Here is a 19326-nt window from a genome sequence, read left to right as displayed (position 1 = left end):
AAAAAATTTTCCCAAAGTGAAAAAAATTACCAAATTTATTAAATCACTTTTGGATCTAATTTCTTAATTAAAAAAAAAAAACTTTCAAAAAGTTCTGAATAAGAAAATCAAATAAAAAAGACATTCAATTTTGTCTTAATTATTTGGTAAGTAAATAGCAAAATTTTATACTTCTGCAAAAATTTTTTTTTTTAATTATTTCTAACATTCATTTTAGTCAAATTTTCATTTTAATTGTAATATTTTTATTTACTCATTATTTATTTATTTTTTTATCTACCCGTGTGGAAAAAGCCACGATCTTGCCCTCAAGAGTTCGGGGCCCCCGGCGGGGGCCCATGAGGGCTGATCCATATGGCGAATCCATGAGGGGCACCGTAGGGGCCCCGCATGGATCGCCCTCATGATCGATTAGCAAAATTTTCTAAGTCCAAAAATCAAATATTTTTTTATCACCAAAAAATTAATGTTTATAATGATTCAGAACCACGAAAAACGCGTTTTTAATAAAAATATATTTACACTTTTTTGAAAATAACACTCACACTTATGGCAAAATAGATGAGGGCCACCGTAGGGGCCCGCATGGATCGCCCTCATGATCGATTAGCAAAATTTTCTAAGTCCAAAATTCAAATATTTTTTTATCAACAAAAAATGAATGTTTCCAATGATTTAAAACAACGAAAAACGCGTTTTTAATAAAAATATATTTACACTTTTTTGAAAATTCGCCTGAGATGATTCATGATAATAATCATAAAGCATATAATTAATTATATTTTATAAATTGCATTTGATTGGAAAATATAATTTAATATCTTAACTTTAACTAAATGATGTTAAGCACTTTTCTTTGTTAGGTATTTTTGAAGTTTAAATAGCATCAAGAAGTTAGCATTCGTTTTGAAGTAGCGTGCGTAGCGTAGTTGGTAAAGCGTTAGACTCATAGTCCGTAGGTCGTAGGTTCGATTCCCCCCATGCGTTAGATTTATTTATTTCTCAGGTTTGCGTTTAATCATTAATTCTATGTATGAATTAATTGAAAAATGAAAATATCCGTTAATAGTATGCATAAATTATATATTTTTTAATTTTTTAATTAATTAATTTATTATTACTTTTAATTATATCCGACAGTTAATTAATTAGAACGTTAATTAATAAATTCAATTTGAGTAAGAATTTAATTTAAAATTGAATAATTATTAAATAAATATGTTATTTATTCATAACTTAAGCTTATTTATTATTAATTAACTTTTATTATTAATATTATTGATTAAAAAACATTATGGCAAACTTGAGGGCAAGATGAGGGCAAACGTGAGGGCCCATAAGGGCGCCCGTAGGGGCACCCTCATGGATCGCCCATGCGGGCGCCCTCATCGATGAGCATGTCGTTTCCATGAGGGGCCCCTATGGATCATCCATATGCGGCCCTCATGGCATGAGGGCGATCCATAAGGGCCCCCGCTGGGGGCCCACATCACTTTTCCACACGGGTAGTTCGGTAATTTTTAGAATACTTGAAAATTTAGATATCTATAATTTTTAAAATTCTAAAAGAATTTCTATATTTTTTGTCGTGAATAATTTATTATAATTAATATTATCAATTTTAAAAATTCATTTAAAGAACTAATAATTTATTTCTATTTTTGTATTTAAATTTCTTTTTTCTTGCATCAAAAGAAAATAAGGAAACTCAAATGACAAGTTTATAATTTTTATATAATAGTGAAAATCTAACAAGAATAAAAATAACTTTTTTTATCGTGTGAGTGTTAATTAAAAAATTATGAATATAGTAAACATTTTATAAATTCTTGTGACGTCATGATTCGTTGCCTATATAATAACTCTGTGAGCAAAATCGAATGAAAAGAAATAGCTTCTTTTTGAAATAACGGAAAAAGTAATTTTTAAATTTAAAAAATCATTTTTATAATTTTTTTTTATCTAGTTATTTATTTTTTCAAATTGGTATTTTTTCCAAACTATGGAATTATGGACACTATCATGGATTTTATATGGAGTGATTATTTTGATATTTTTCATAATAATTTTTTATTTTTATATGACGAGAAATTTTGGATATTGGAAAAAACGTGGTGTGAGAGAAATTACACCAACACCATTTGTTGGGAATTTTGGAAAATATTTTAAACATGAAAAATCACCTGGTGCATTGTTTAAAAATTTTTATGATCAAAATAAAGATCAACCTTATGTGGGAATTTATATTTTAGATAAACCATGTCTATTGATACGTGATACTGAATTATTGAAATTAATTTTGATAAAAGATTTTAATTATTTTACGGATAAATTTATGCGTTGCAGTAAAAATGATGTTATAAGCAATAATAGTTTATTTTTTATTGAAAATCCCCATTGGAAATTTTTAAGAAAAAAATATAGTATTTTATTTACAACGACAAAAATGAAGACAATGATTGATAATGTAAAAGAAATAGGAAACGATCTCAATGACTATTTAGATTCGCTTCAATTGGAAGGTAATATTTTTTTTTCTTTTTAAATAATTTTTTCATAATTTAAAATTTTTTATTATGTAATTTAATTTTAATTAAATAAATTTTTGATCCTCGTTATAAAAATTGTTAATAAATTTTGAAATTATTTTTTCAATTTATTCGATGGATTTATTAAAAAAAATTTTCAAAATAAAAAAATAATTGTTTTTTCATTCAACAGGTGCTGGAAAATCTGTAAACGTAAAAAAACTCGCCAGTAAATTTACCATTGATTTAATAGGACAAACATCGTTTGGAATAAAATTTAATAGTTTAAAAAATACAGATACTGAATTTCGTAAATTTCATAAAACAATGTTTGGCACTTATAATTTTAAAAGATCTTTAGAACTTGCAACTTTGTGGCTTGCACCGGATTATGCAACTTTATTTGGTTTTCGATTTTTTCTTAAAATTACTACAAATTTTTTTCGTAAATATTTTCAAAATATTTTAGATGAACGTACAAAATCGAAATTAAAACGAAACGATTTTATTGATTGGATAATTCAATTACGAGATAATGAAAACAATAATTCAAATTCAAATGGATTTAGTAGGTTTTTTTGATAAAAATTTCATAATCGAAAAAAATAATTGAATTTCATAGAATTTTAATTTACATATTTAGATATTATAAAATAAAAATTAGATTTAGATTAGATTTATTTTTATCATTGTGTAATTTTATCAAGTTTTACAATTTTTCTTTCCCGGAAACTGAAAAAATAAAATAATTGTGAAATAAAAGTGATATAATCAAAGTAGAAAAAAAAATATATTCAAAATTTATTTTGAATTTAAATTTTTGCCAAATCAAAGTTGCAAAATTAAAAGTATTTTCGTTTCGATCGTCAAAGATTTTCTTCTTTTGATTAAATTTAAAAAAAAATTGTATGAAACTGAATAATAGAATTTAAAAAATTATTATTAAATTCTAAATTATTTATAATTTTTATAAAAATTTTTATTTTAGAATTTGAAGGCGATAATTTATTGTCTCAAGCACTTACGATATTTGTCGCTGGTTATGATACATCGTCAACAATAATGAGTTTTGCATTATTTGAATTGGCAAAAAATCGTGAAATGCAATCGAAATTAAGAGATGAAATAAATGGAGGTATTAAAAAAAATAATGGACAAATAACATATGAAATGGTAAGTTAAATGAATAAAATAATACATTGGTTAAATAATAAATTGAAGTTAAATAATTGTTTCGATTTTAAAAGTTTGAAAATTTTTTGTTTTTAACTTAAAATTGATTAAAAGGAAAAATTAGTTTTTTTTCTTAATGCTCTCAAAATTCCCTTACTTGAATTTAAAAAGTTTTCTCTTTTCTTTTATAGACAACAGATTTGGAATATCTGGATATGATAATTTCAGAAACTCTTCGAATGTATCCGACATTGCCGCTTATCGATCGTAAAACGACAAAAAATTATAAAATTGAAGAAACTGGACTTATTATTGAAAAAGGAACGCCAATTTTAATTCCAATGCTTGGCTTTCATTATGATGAGAAATATTTTCCCAATCCTCACAATTTTAATCCAGAAAGATTTTCAAGTGATGGAAAATCGTCGATTAATCCCTATGTTTATCTTCCATTTGGAATTGGTGCAAGAAATTGTATTGGTAAAAATTTGTCATTTACGTTTTTAATAATCTTTTATTTTCTTTTTTATTTATTCTTTTTCAATATTGCTTTCTAAAGTTTATCTATTATTTTCTTCTTTTTTATTTACGTACTTTTTTATTTTATTCTAATTTTATTTACGTATTTTTTTATTTTATTTTTATATTTTATTCGCATACTTTTTTATTTTATTCATTTTATTGTATTTTATTACAGGAATGCGACAAGGTCTCTTACAAACAAAACTTGGGATAATTTTCATTATTTCAAGATTCGAGGTGTCAATGTTAGAAAATAATTGTATAAATTTTGATAAATTATTAGTGCCAAGTTCTTCGAAAGGGGGTTTATTTTTAAATATCCGAAAAATCAACTTAAAGGAATGAAAATTTGTTAACGAAAGTATTTTTTTTTTTTCTATTTTATTACTCAATTTCATCAAATGAATATATAGTTATTGTAACTTAGCAAAATTTATTAAATAAAAATAAATTATTTTAAACATTGATTAAATAAAAATCATTAGAAGAATTTGGAAACACGAACATTTATTTAGCGATAATCTTATAATTAAAAAATTAGAATTGCAATTTTTTTAAATAATTAAAAATTTAGATAAATATGTTTTGTTGAAATATTAGAAAAGATTTATCGTTTCTTATCAGTTTATTAGTTAATAATAATTCATAATAATGATCAATTTAGAGATTTTTGAACAATAATTTTTAATTTTTATTAAAAGAAAAATTCTTTTTTATTTTTTTTTTTTTCTTACAAACGGCAAAAAATAAAGAAAATCAGAAATGACAAGTTTATAACATGTTTCCAACGTTTTAATCTTATAAGTGTTCATTAAAAATGATAAGTAGTTAACAATTTGTAAAACAATGTGACGCAATCATTTGATAGAAATAAAAACTATATGCGAACTTGATTTGTGCAACAGTCACCGTTATCAATTCACTAAAGAAGAATATAAAATTAAATTTCAGAGAAAGACAAAAGTAATATTATTATCATTATCGTTATTCAAAATAATGAAAATTATTTTTAAAATAATTTTTTGTTTTTTTCCAGATAATTCGCATTTTCTTTTTTCAAAACAACAATGCTATTATGGATTTTATATGGAGTGATTATTTTGATATTTTTTATAACAATTCTCTATTTTTATATGACGAGAAATTTTGGATATTGGAAAAAACGTGGTGTGAAAGAAATTACACCAACGCCATTTATTGGAAATTTTGGAAAATATTTTAAATATGAAAAATCACCTGGTACATTGTTTAAATATTTTTATAATCAAAGTGAAGGTCTACCTTATGTGGGAATTTATATTTTAGATAAACCATGTCTATTGATACGTGATCCTGAATTATTGAAATTAATTTTAATAAAAGATTTTAATTATTTTTCGGATAAATTTATGCGTTCTTGCAAAAATGACAGTGTCAGCAATAATTGTTTACTTATAATTGACAATCCTTATTGGAAATATATTAGACAAAAATTTACTGGTTTATTTACAACTGGAAAAATGAAGAGTATGGTTAATAATGTAAAAGAAGTAGGAGATGATCTTAATGACTATTTGGATTCACTGCATTTGGAAGGTAATATTTTTAATTAGTTACTAATTATTTTTTTTTCATTATCTACTTTTATTATTATTATTTTTTTAATTTATTTTTGTATTTTTTTCTTTTATTCATTTTTATTATTTAATTCTGCAAAATTTATCTCTTTTCTATAAAAATTATAAAAATATCAAATATTTTCCGTATTTTTTATATTATTTATAATATTTTTATTTTTTAAATATTATTCTTTAAATAATTATTAAAAGTTAGATTTATTTTCGCCATTGTGTACTTAATACAAAAGTTTTACATTTTTTTCCGCAAGTTTAAAAAAAAAAAAAAAAAAAACAATAAATAAAAATGATAATATATAAGAAGTGAATTATTAAAAAATTATTTTTATTTTATGTTGAACAGGTTCGGGAAAATCGATAAATATCAAAGACATCGCCGGTAAATTTACAACCGATTTAATAGGACAAGCTGCGTTTGGATTAAAATTGAATAGTTTAAAAAATCCAAATGCAGAATTTCGTCAATTTGGAAAAGCAATGTTTGGCACTTATAATTTTAAAAGAGCCATTGAACTCGCAACTGTTTGGCTTGCGCCGGATTATACAAATTTGTTTGGTTTTCGATTTTTTCTAGAAAGTGCTGCAAATTTTTTGCGTACAGCTTTTCGGGATATTTTAGATGAACGTATAAAATCAAAATTAAAACGAAACGATTTTATTGATTTGATGATTCAACTACGAGATAATGAGAACAATAATCCCGAATCTAATGGATTTAGTATGTATTAATTAAAAGTATTTTAAATTCAATTAATATTTTTATTTAATTATTATTTTAATTTTATTTTTAATAATATATACGAAATTTTTTTTTTTTTTTGAAATTTTCAGAATTTGAAGGCGATAATATATTAGCTCAAGCTCTTATAATTTATACAGCCGGTTACGATACATCGTCGGCAGTTATGAGTTCTTGTTTATTCGAATTGGCAAAGCATTCTGAAATGCAGTCAAAATTGAGAACTGAAATCAATGAAGCTATAAAAAAGAACAATGGAGAAATAACATATGAAATGGTGATTAATTAATTTTCTTTTTTAAAGAAAAATAAAGTTAAATAATTTCTTTATTGATTCAATTGCTTTAATTGCATTTTTTTAATTTTAATATTGGTTTTTTTTTTTTTTTACAGATAACAAATTTGCAATATTTGGATATGATTCTTTCGGAGACACTTCGATTGTATCCAACATTGCCATTTATCGATCGTAAAGCGACAAGAAATTATAAAATTGAAAAAACTGGACTTATTATTGAAAAAGGAACGCCAATTTTAATTCCAATGCTTGGCTTTCATTATGATGAGAAATATTTTCCAAATCCAAGGGAATTTGATCCGGAAAGATTTTCAAGTGACAGAAAATCATCGATTAATCCTTATGTTTATTTGCCTTTTGGAATTGGTGGACGCAATTGTATTGGTAAAAATAATTTTTCGTTTATTTTACCCTTTTTTTTATATTTATTCTTTTTACATTTTATTTATCTTTTTTTATACTGTTTATATTTTATTTATCTATTTTTTGTTTTATTTTTATATTTTATTTACGTACTGTTTTCATTGTATTTATTTTAATTTTAATTTTTCTTCCTTTAGTATTGTTGCAGTTCTGAATTTATTAATTAATAATTTTTTTTAATATAGGAATGCGACAAGGACTTTTACAATCAAAACTTGGTGTGATTCACATTATTTCACGATTCGAAGTGTCATTATTAAAAAATACTTCTATAAAATTTGACAAATTATCAGTATTGGGTTCCTCGAAAGGTGGTTTATTTCTAAATGTCCGAAAAATTGACTAAAATTTCCATTAAAAATTTTTTTATTAATCTACGTATTTTAAATTAAATGGGGATTTAAATTAAAATTTCATTTTATGTATAATTTTTACATTCTTGCTTCTATTGCGTATTGTTTTGTTTCTATATTTCGATCATAGAAAGGTTTTTTTTTTCTTTTTTTTGAAGAAAATTTAAAATTTGTTTAATTTTGCATAGGCCAAGGTTCATTAGACTAAAATCAAAGTTCACTGACCTCAACTCTTATAAATAGAAAATTTGTCAAGTTGTCTTTTAGTAGTTGTTATATCATCGTCACAATGTGTCTATTAACACTCAATTATTTAAAATTTTTTAATAACCTTTTAATATTCTAATCGGTTTAAATAAGTTCATTTTTTTAACGAATTTTATTTTAACAAACCTTTCTTTTTTATTTTTCGTATTTTAATAATTTTCTTTACTTTGAATATTTATTTTGTGTATTTATTTTTTTTTTTTAAATTAAAGTGTTATAACAAAATTACAGCCTGAGATTGTCGAAACCTTGACCGATGAAAGAAATTTGCAAATTTGAAATTTTATTTCAAATCCTTTTAAGGATCGAAAAAAAGTAATAAAGCGAACATATTAGAAAATACTCAATTTATGGAATTTTTATAATTCTAATAATTCGTCATTGAGATTTAATTATAAAATCGTTTCATAAGAAACTTAGAAAAAAAAAAAATTTTTTTTTTTTATAAAAGAAGAAAAAATATGTGCATTTTTGTTTACAGGCAAGAAAAAAATTAATATCACTCTAACAATAAGAATCATTGTTTTTATACTTACTACATACTTTGTAAACATTTTACAAATTTATCTATTTTATTTTTCATTACACACTATAAATACAATTTATTAACAATTTTAGTTTTTAATTCACTAAAGGACATCAATATAAAAGGATGTGTAAAATTTCTGAATATTAGTTTAAAATTATTTTTTCCTAAATAAATTTGAAAACAAAAATGGTTTCTTAATAAAAAAAATAGAATTCAATTGTTTTTTTTTTCTATTACGAAAGTAAAGAATGGAATTATTGTGGATTTTCTACAGTTTACTTGCTATTTTAACGTTAATTATTATAATTGTCTATTTTTATCTAACTCGAAATTTTGGATATTGGAAAAAAAGAGGTGTAAAAGAAATTCCACCAACGCCATTTGTTGGTAATTGTGGAAAATATTTTAAATATGAAAAATCACCTGGTGCATTGTTTAAATGTTTTTATGATGAACATCCAAATTTACCCTATGTGGGAATTTACATGATTGACGAACCATGTCTATTAATACGTGATCCAGAAATTCTTAAAAGAATATTTATAAAAGATTTTAATTTTTTTACTGATAAATTATTGCGTTCGGGCAAAAATGACGTGAGCAATAATTCATTATTTTTCATTGAAAATCCACATTGGAAATATTTGAGGCAGAAATTTACACATTTATTTACGCCAAGTAAAATGAAGAGTAAATTTGATAATATGTTGGAAATTGGAAGAGATCTTGATGATTATTTGGATAAACTTCAATTGGAAGGTAATAAAAAATATTTTTTTTAAAAATTGTAATAAAATATTAAAACTTTTTTATTGAAAATTTATTTTATATTTATTCTTTGGAAAGAAAAATTGCGATTCGGAAAATAAAAAAAAATATAAGAAAAAATTTATAAAAATTAAAGTAAAAAATCAATTTTAGAGGGAATTTCCCTTTATTAGGAATTTTTTTTTATTTTATTTTTGTTTAGGGAGGAAATTTTTATTAATTTTTAATTTATTTTACAGGTTCAGGTAAAGAAATAGATGTGAAAGAAGTTTCTGGTAAATTTATGACCGATGTAATTGGTCTTATTTTATTTGGATTAAAATGTAATAGTCTAAAAGATCCCGAGGCTGAATTGCGAAAATTTGGAAAAGCAATGTTTGGTACATATAGTTTTAAAAGAGCCATTGAAATATCAATTATATTTCTTGCACCTCAATTTGCCGATCTTTTTGGATGTAAATTTATTTTTGAAAATGCCTACAATTTTTTTACAAAAGTCTTTGAAGAAGTTTTGAATGAACGAAAAAATTCGAAAATAAAAGGAAACGATTTTCTCGATGTAATTATACAGCTTCGTGATAATGAAGTTAAAAGTCCACATGGTCTTAGTAAGTAATTCTTTTTTCAAAAATAAGTTCCATTTTTTGAAAAAAAAGGGTAACAAAAATTTTGATTTTAATCCACCGAAAGATTTTTAAAAATTTATTAATAAATCAAAATTTTATTTTTATTTCCTTTATTATAATAAAAGAAAAAAGTTTATTGATTTATGAAACTTAAGTAGACGATATTCGTCTCTTTGAATATTTCATGAATTTATAATTGACTTTTATTTAAATTTTTGGTTATTAGTAAAAAAAAAAAATTTTTCCACTGAATGTTTTTGTGACTTAAGTTATTGAGTAAAATACATTTTTTTTTTATTAATTTTGTTCTGTTTTCAGAATTACAAGGCGATAATTTATCAGCACAAGCAGTATTGCTTTTTGCAGCTGGTTTTGAACCACCATCGGCAGTGATGGCTTTTTGTTTATTTGAATTGGCGAAACATAAGGAAATACAAAATAAATTGAGAAATCAAATTAACGACGGAATTATTAAAAATAATGGAAAAATAACATATGAACTGGTAAATAATAAGCAACTAGTTTTCATTCTTATTTTATATTTTGAAGAAACTATTTTTTTTACTACAAAAAAAAATTTAATTAAAAATTGAACCAAGTCCACTTCTGGGCCGAAAGGCTGAAGCTTAATTAATAAATAAAAATTAAAAATTGAATTAAAAATTTAGTTAAATTTAAAAAATTTGAATTTAAAATTATCAATTAAATTTAAAATTTAATTAAAAATTGAAACAAGAAAATTTTTCGAAAAGTAAAATAATTTTTGTTGGAGTTTGGTTCAAAATTAAGACTAAAAGAAACATGTAATTTTTTTTTAATTACCTGCAAAATTTCTTGAAATTGAAATTAGGAAAAAAATAAAAATGAATGAAATAACTAATTTATGATTAATTTAAAGTAACATAAGATATTTAATTTCAGGTGACAGAATTGCAATATTTGGATATGATTCTTTCGGAAACATTGCGAAAATATCCAACAATGCCAGTTATGGATAGAAAAGCGACAAAAGATTATAAAATTGAAGAAACTGGACTAGTAATAGAAAAAGGAACGGCAATTTTAGTACCATTACTTGGTCTTCATTATGATCCACAATATTTTCCCGATCCAGAAAAATTTGATCCTGAGAGATTTTCAAGTGATAATAAATTAAGAAATCCCTATGTTAATATGCCTTTTGGACTTGGTTCACGTGGCTGCATTGGTAAGTTAATCAAATTTTTCAAAAAATTGGAAAAAAAAATTTAATATTTAGTAGTAAAAATTATTCACTTTTTATTTTTATTATTTATCTTCTTTCTACTTTTTATATTTATGATTTAACAATAAAAAAGGAATTACTAAATTTCAAAATGCCCTTTCGTACTAACAATTTATTATTTGATTTTTATATCATTCTGTTTTTTTAATTTTTTATTCCCTAAAATTGTTTTTTTTTTCACAGCATCGCGCCAAGGTCTTTTGCAAGTTAAACTTGGTTTAATTGTTATTATTTCGAGATTTGAGGTGTCATTATTGAAGAAAACTTCTATTGAATTTGATAAATTATCTGCACTTACTTCTTCCAAAGGCGGATTATTTTTAAATATTCGGAAAATATAATTTTACGAGATTCTATTAATTTATTTTCTTCTTTTGGTAAGTGTTTATTTTTTAAAAATTGAAAATTACAAATTAACATTTTTCTGTTTTATATATATTTTTTAATATTTGTGAGAAATAATAATATTTTTATAATTTCTTTTCTATTTTATTTTTCTATTTTAAAAAGTTTTTCTTTTACATTTTCTTCTTTTAAATTCACAGTTAATTTTATATTTTAGTTTATATTTTACTTTTTGTTTTATTTTTTAGTATATTTTAAATTTTATTTTTCACAATATTGAATAAATAATATTTTTCTTTTCAGATCACTAATTATTATTAAAAAAAGCAAACAAAATTTTTTTTTTTGTCTAATGAAGTTTCTATTGTGGATTTGATAAATAAATTAAAAATTAAAGTATTTAATCTGTATTTATTAAAAATGAAAAAAAATAATTACAAATTCTTCGTACTATTATGTGCCTTTTTCTCTTTCTTTTTATAGAAGAAAAAATTAATATATAAGACGTCTAATTGCTTACAAAAGTCATTACACATAGTAAATAATTTTTCTACTTTATAAATATTCAATATGTGCATTATTATGAGATTAAAATTCAATGTTAGTTATAGAATAAATACATAAAATAAGTTTTATTGAAAATAATTCCAGTTTTCAATTCACTAAAGAACATGAAGACACGAGGATGTATCTGTAAAATTAAAAATTTTCAAAACTAAAGTTATTATTAAATAAAAATTATTCAAATAAATTTTTTTTATATAATTTAAAAATGGTTTCTTAATTCAAAAAAAAAAAAAAAAAAAATTCAAAAGAAACAAAAAATGGAATTATTGTGGATTTTTTACGGTGTAATTGCCCTTTTTACTTTAATTATTATAATCGTTTATTTTTATCTAACTCGAAATTTTGGATATTGGAAAAAAAGAGGTGTAAAAGAAATTTCACCAACACCTTTCGTTGGAAATTGTGGAAAATATTTTAAATTTAAAAAATCACTTGGTGCATTGTTTAAAAATTTTTATGATGAAAATCCAAATTCACCCTATGTGGGAATTTACATAATTGATGAACCTTGTCTATTAATTCGTGATCCAGAACTTATTAAACGAATATTTATTAGAGATTTTAATTTTTTTACTGATAAATTAATGCGATCGTACAAAAATGATATGAGCAATAAATCATTATTTTTCATTGACAATCCACATTGGAAATATTTAAGGCAGAAATTTTCCAATTTATTTACGCCAAGTAAAATGAAGAGTAAATTTGATAGTATGTTGGAAATTGGAAGAGATCTTGATGATTATTTGGATAAACTTCAATTGGAAGGTAATAAAAAATATTTTTTTTAAAAATTGTAATAAAATATTAAAACATTTTTATTGAAAATTTATTTTTATATTTATTTTGTAGAAAGAAAAATTGCGATTCGGAAAATACAAAAAAAAAATATAATAGAAAAAATTTAGTAGAACAAAAATTAAAGTAAAAAATGAATTTTAGAGGGAATTTTCCTTTATTAGGAATTTTTTTTTTATTTATTTTTGTTTAGGGAGGAAATTTTTATTAATTTTTAATTTATTTTACAGGTTCAGGTAAAGAAATAGATGTGAAAGATGTTTCTGGTAAATTTATGACCGATTTAATTGGATTTATTTTATTTGGATTAAAATGTAATAGTCTAAAAGATCCCGAGGCTGAATTGCGAAAATTTGGAAAAGAAATGTTTGGTACTTATAGTTTTAAAAGAGCAATTGAGATATCAATTATATTTCTCGCACCTCAATTTGCCGATCTTTTTAGATGTAAATTTATTTTTGGAAATGCCATTAATTCTTTTAAAAAAATTTTTCAAGAAGTTTTGGATCAACGAAAAAATTTGAAAATAAAAGGAAACGATTTTTTGGATGTGATTATACAACTTCGTGATAATAAAATTAGTCCCAATGGTTTTGGTAAGTACTTTACAAATAATTCCATTTTTTTCATAATAAATCGAAATCTTTTTTTTTATTTATACTAGTGACCTTTTTTTATTATTTAAACATTGTTATTGAAATTTATTTTACTTTTCTTTACTAGACAAATAAGATAAAAATTTATACTAAAAATTATAAATTGAAATTTTCTTAACAAAAACCGAAACGAAATTAACTATTCATATGTTGTTGAGTGATTAAATTTTTCTTTTTTATGTTGTTTTTAATAATTTATTTATTAATTTTTTATTAACTAATTAATTTACTTTTTTTATTTATTTGTTTATAAAATTGACGGAACAATTCAGAATTTTAATTTGTTTTAGAATTGGAAGGTGATAATTTATTATCACAAGCAGTAGTATTTTTTGCAGCTGGTTATGAGCCATCATCGTCAGTTATGGGATTTTGTTTATTTGAATTGGCGAAACATCGGGAAATACAAAACAAATTAAGAAATCAAATCAATAATGCAATTGTGAAAAATAATGGAAAAATAACATATGAAATGGTGAATGAATTAAAATTTTTTATTAAATGGAAAATAATTTAATTAAGAAAATAATTAATTTTTGATTTATAAACATCTTTTTTTTCAGTTAACTGAAATGCAATATTTGGATATGATTCTTTCGGAAACATTGCGAAAATATCCCACAATGCCAATTATAGATCGAAAAGCGACAAGTGATTATAAAATTGAAGAAACTGGACTAGTGATAAAAAAAGGAACGGCAATTTTAGTACCATTACTTGGTCTTCATTATGATCCACAATATTTTCCCGATCCAGAAAAATTTGATCCTGAGAGATTTTCAAGTGATAATAAATTAAGAAATCCTTATGTTAATATGCCTTTTGGACTTGGTTCACGCGGCTGTATTGGTAAGTTAATTAAATTTTTCAAAAAATTGAAAAACAAAATTTAATATTTAGTAGTAAAAATTATTCACTTTTTATTTTTATTATTTATCTTCTTTCTACTTTTTATATTTATTATTTATATTTCCTATAGACCAAAACAATTGTTTTCTTGTTTTTTTTATTTATTTATTTTACATTCTGATTATTTGTTAAAATTTATTAATTATTTTTTTCATAGCATCGCGCCTTGCTCTTTTGCAAGTGAAACTTGGTTTAATTATTATTATCTCGAGATTTGAGATGTCATTATTAAAGAAGACATCTATTGAATTTGATAAATTGTCAGCTCTCAGTTCTTCCAAAGGTGGCTTATTTTTAAATATTCGGAAAATAGAACAAAACAATATTATTAAATTTGAATAATTATACGAAGACATTATTTATTCTACGTTAGTAAGTGTTTATTATTTTAGAAATTAAATTATCAATTTTTTTTTAGTTCTCTATTTTTTTATCAAAAATATTGATGGAAAAATAATAACAGATAATATAAAAATTATAGGTAATTAATATTTTTCTTTTCAGATTCAACAATTATATAAAAATTTATCTTCTTATAAAGAATAATTTCCTTTATAGATTTAATAATTAATTGAAAATTTATTTTGCCAATTTACAACTTTTTAGAAATAATTTTCAAATATTTGAAATTTTTTCAATATAGTGGCAAGTTTTTTTTTTTTTTTTTTTTTTAATATAATTTGCATTTTTCATTTTATAATTCATTGTTAAAGTTATTAAGTACAGCATTGTAATAAATTGCTTTGTTACAAGTATCAATATAAATTGTTGCCTTCAAAATAATGATCATTTTCGAAAATAATATGGAATACTTATTTAATGACATAATTTTCCAAATTAATTAAATCTATACAGATTTATTATAATTTATTATTATATATGCCTAAAATATATTATTTTTTCATCTCGATTAAAAATTTAAAAATTTGTTAAAAAAAAACAGTCAATTCAAAATAGAAAAAAATTGACAGTGTAAAAAATTGACATTCATTAACAAAACTTTCATTATTTTTTTGTCTCTTCAAAATTTTTTCCAAAAATTTAAAAAAAAAACTAAATTTTCAAGTTCCCTTTTTCATATTTGGCAAACAAAATTTAAGAAATATTTCAATTATGAGTGAAACAAAAACTATATGTGATGTAATTTGTAATTTAAAAACTGCTGTCACTGCTTTAGAATGGTTAGTTTTTTTTTTCTTTTCTAATTAATAGTATATTTTTATATTTATTAATAATTGTAATTATTAGTTCGTAATTATTGACATAAAGTAGAAAAATATTTTCTTTTAACATTTTTTTACGTAATAAAATATAATTGACAGTTTACAAAGTTGTCATTTAATTTTTTTTTGCCTTCGGTAAAGTTAATATTTATAATATTTCACAAAAGAATCATTAATAATGTATAATTCCTGTTATTATTTTTAATTACATATGTAATTAGTCAACAGAAGAAGGAAATGCAAAAAAAAGTAATAGCGACAAAAAAAAATGAACAAAAACCACCAACATACTTGTGTATTCCAGTTAAGGAAAAGAAATCAAATGATGATGATAAAAAAAAGCAAATTAAAAAAATTGAAACTAAGGAAAAAGTTAAGAAAAAGAAGAAGAGTAAGAAAAATTTGGACGAAGAAGAGGTATTTTTTTTTTATATTTTAAATTCATCTAATTTAATTTTTTTTGTAATAAGATTATGAAAAATAATTTTTTTTCAGGATTTGTGCATTTTTATAAGTCCAGAAATGCGAGGAGGAGTTTTATATACAAAATGTGATTGTCTTGTTAGAAATGGCCTTCAGGATAATTGTCCTTTAACACTTTGTCAAGGACAACCTGATTGTTTAATTAATCCCTGGCCAGAATGTCCGCCTGGGAAACATTTTCGTCATCGACATCCTGAAATTTATCCTTCTCCAGCGAATTCAAATACTGTCACGACTTGAGTTTTTCTTTCTGGCGACCTTTTTTTTTATCATCCAGGGAATTTGCATTTAAGTATAAATTTCATTTTTTTTACCTCTTTAAATTACAACAATAGTGGAACTAATTAGAGTCGAAATTTTTATTTTATTTAATTTAAAAAACAAAATTCTTTTTAAAAAAAAGGGAAGAAATGCAAAAAATTTTGAAAATTGGAAATTTATATTGTCTTGAAGTTATCGTTTCCTTGGAAACGGTTTGAAACAAAAGATTGAGTTTTTGAACCCAAAAAAAAAATTATCAACTTTTAGAAATAATTCAATTTTAAATTATCAAGTAAAAATTATTTTTTTTAAATTAAATTTAGAAATAAATTACAAATTTACAAATAAATTACGAATTTAAGATAAATAAATTTTTAATTAAAAAATTATGCCTTGCGATGGAAAAAATTCCAATTGTCAAAGAAGACGAGAACTTCTTTCTAAATTAAAATGTCTAATCAGTTCCATGGATAGAAAGTAATATGAAAATTTTTATATTGTACTAATAATATTTTTGAAAATTTCCCTATTTGAATGTGATTAAAATTTGTGTTTTTTTGTTTTTTAAAATTTTACAAAAAAATGATTAAAAATATGTTTTTTTTTTCAAAATTGACATTTCCAGTTGCAATTTACTGATATGTGAATTTTATTTCGCAGAAAACCTTGCGAATGGGATGAACCACCGTGTCCACCTCCAATTTGTTGTCCAGTTCCACCGCAAGAAAATACTCCATCATGTTATGTAAGTAAAATACAAAATAATTGCGCTAAAATAAAATTTGAATTCCTAATTTATTTTTTTTATTTATTATTAATAAAAATACGGCTATTTCTGATAATTCATTGAAAGAAAAATAAATTTAATTATTCAATTTAATCGATTAAATAATCATTCCAATTGAGTATTTATTTGATTTTTTAATTAAATTTATTGTGAATAATTCACTTAATTAAAAAAAAAAGAAAAATACTTGGATGACAGATTAGTGGAAAAAATCAATTTGTAATTATGTTCAAAAAAAAAAAAAATTGAATTACTTCAATGTCATTTTTCTTTATATTTTCTATTTTTAACGTTCTCTAGTTTTTTTTTTTTGCACTAGAAATTTTTAATTGAAAATAAATATTAAAAATAGAATCCAATGAAGCCGTGCAACAGTTGTGAATTGAGAAGCAGTACAATGTGGCGTTGCGATTGCATAAAACGAAATGGCTTACAAGATAGATGTCAATTAATTGATTGTCTAGGAAGACCGGAATGTATGACAAAATTATTTCCAATTTGTGGACCAGGAAAAAAAGCTCTACTACAATTAACCGATCTTGGCGATACGGAAGTGGCTTTAAAAAAATTCTACTCCGCTGATAAAGCAAGAGAAGCGGCTTTAGCTGCTTATTGTCGGCTAAAATGTTCTGGAACTGAAAAATTTTCAACATCCAATTCTCCTTGTCCTTTATTGAATTCTTCATCTCCAAATTGTCCTTTAACGAATTCTTCTCCTCCAAATTGTCCTTTATCAAATTCTTCTTCTCCAAATTGTCCTTTATCTAATTCGCCACCTCCCTATTGTTCTTTATCAAATTCTCCGCCTTCCAATTCTCCATCTTCAAACTATAATTCTTCATCTCGTAATTGTCCTTCTAATTCTCCGTCTCCTAATTGTCCTTCTAATTCTCCATCACCTAATTGTCCTTTTAATTCTCAATCTCGTAATTGTCCTTCTGGTAATTATCCTCCAGATTCTTATCCAACAAATTTTCCTTCAGCTTCCTATACGTCAAATCGTAATAATAATAACAATAATTATTATCCCCCACCTACTTATCAATCGAATATAAATCAATCTTATCCATCGAATTCTAATAATCAAGTTTCTTATTTGCAATCTTTTAATAATTGCCCTCCACCTTATCGTTCATTGTCCCCTAGTTTTAATGTCTCTTCTTCTTCACCAGTTTTTTGTCCAAAACCGCGAATACAATCGTGTCCTCAGCAACAATTTCAAAATCAAAATTTCCTCTCAAATCCTCAATCTTGTGCAACGTGCATTTCTCATTAAAACAATTTTAATCGCTTTTAAAATTTTCTAAGATATAAATTCGGTGCGATAAATTTTTTTTGTCAATTATAAATTAATTTCGGTTGTTAAATTTATTAATCAATAATTTATTCAATATTTAAATATATTAGTTAATTTATTTAATAATTTAAAATTTTTAATTTATTGTTAATTTTTTTTTTAATAATTGCTAAATTATTTCAGTCTATGATGGAAATTTTTTAAATTAAACTTTTATTTATAACCGAATCTTTGACTATTGGAATTTGGTAAAATTAAAAAAAAAAAAAAAACTTCAATACAATTTACTAACACAATAATTGTAAAAAAAAATTGAAATATACTTGTAATTGAAAAAATTGAAACAAACTCTCCTGATGAGAATTATTTAAATTATTGGGTAATAATTATTATTTACTGCAAATATATTTTATTTTATATAATTAATATTAATATTAATATATAATTTTATTATATTTTTTTATATATTATTATATAAATATTTGAATTGATATATAATTAATATAAATATTATAAAAGGTAAATTTTTAAATATTTAAATTGTATGAAAAAAAATTGACGAAAATCATTTTTAAAAATATTTTTTCATTTAGAATTAATAGCTAAAATTTTTATTTTTTTTCTAATTTATGCGTTAATTAATTTTTTTTTCCTCTTTATTTAACGATACAAAAAAGATTGCTTCCTAAATTTTTCTTAATAAATAATCCATTCTATAAAATATATTCCAAAAATTTTCCACACTTTTTGTTAATTATTTTTCTTAATAAATAATTCATCCTATAAAATATATTCCAAAAATTTTCCACACTTTTTGTTAATTATTTTTTTAACTTATTTTTTGTTTAGGTATTAAATCAAATTTTTTTAAAATTTACTTCTAGTTTTCTTTTT

At 22.7% G+C, this 19326-nt stretch overlaps 3 protein-coding genes across 5 annotated transcripts; all 3 read left to right on the top strand.

The window, feature by feature from the left end:
- Positions 1 to 1966: 1966 nt before the first annotated feature.
- Positions 1967 to 11904, top strand: LOC127285301 (uncharacterized). The gene is made up of 17 exons (XM_051311251.1): positions 1967 to 2522; positions 2722 to 3096; positions 3517 to 3701; positions 3893 to 4181; positions 4399 to 4559; positions 5264 to 5798; positions 6183 to 6557; positions 6671 to 6855; positions 6972 to 7260; positions 7485 to 7642; positions 8151 to 8188; positions 8696 to 9207; positions 9456 to 9824; positions 10161 to 10345; positions 10764 to 11049; positions 11290 to 11483; positions 11755 to 11904. The coding sequence occupies exons 1-16, from the start codon at positions 2003 to 2005 to the stop codon at positions 11445 to 11447; spliced, it is 4620 nt and encodes a 1539-aa protein (XP_051167208.1). The 5' UTR covers positions 1967 to 2002; the 3' UTR covers positions 11448 to 11483; positions 11755 to 11904.
- A 202-nt stretch (positions 11905 to 12106) lies between these two features.
- LOC127285227 (cytochrome P450 6k1-like) lies at positions 12107 to 15065 on the top strand. The gene is made up of 6 exons (XM_051311123.1): positions 12107 to 12786; positions 13047 to 13412; positions 13763 to 13947; positions 14036 to 14321; positions 14539 to 14753; positions 14886 to 15065. Exons 1-5 carry the CDS (start codon positions 12276 to 12278, stop codon positions 14721 to 14723), a joined length of 1533 nt encoding a protein of 510 aa, XP_051167080.1. The 5' UTR covers positions 12107 to 12275; the 3' UTR covers positions 14724 to 14753; positions 14886 to 15065.
- Positions 15066 to 15313: 248 nt separating this feature from the next.
- LOC127285234 (uncharacterized) lies at positions 15314 to 18565 on the top strand. 3 transcript variants are annotated; one of them, XR_007843573.1, is made up of 4 exons: positions 15314 to 15562; positions 15826 to 16021; positions 16100 to 16379; positions 17009 to 17093. XR_007843573.1 is itself a non-coding variant. In XM_051311135.1 (3 exons), exon 3 carries the CDS (start codon positions 17494 to 17496, stop codon positions 18409 to 18411), a length of 918 nt encoding a protein of 305 aa, XP_051167092.1. In that variant the 5' UTR covers positions 16324 to 16379; positions 17009 to 17093; positions 17488 to 17493; the 3' UTR covers positions 18412 to 18565. The 3 variants fall into 3 exon arrangements, 2 of the variants coding, with proteins under 2 accessions (XP_051167092.1, XP_051167091.1); XM_051311135.1 differs by lacking the exons at positions 15314 to 15562; positions 15826 to 16021 and adding an exon at positions 17488 to 18565 and having other exon boundaries at positions 16324 to 16379; XM_051311134.1 differs by lacking the exons at positions 15314 to 15562; positions 15826 to 16021; positions 16100 to 16379 and adding exons at positions 16423 to 16825; positions 17488 to 18565.
- The last annotated feature ends 761 nt before the right edge of the window (positions 18566 to 19326 follow it).

Source organism: Leptopilina boulardi, unplaced genomic scaffold (genome assembly GCF_019393585.1).
Source record: "Leptopilina boulardi isolate dan_hultmark-lab unplaced genomic scaffold, ZJU_Lbou_2.1 LbouV2_330, whole genome shotgun sequence".
NCBI lineage: Eukaryota > Metazoa > Arthropoda > Insecta > Hymenoptera > Figitidae > Leptopilina > Leptopilina boulardi.
Note: the sequence above shows the minus strand (reverse complement) of the source record. Positions and strands in the feature narration are given on the sequence as shown.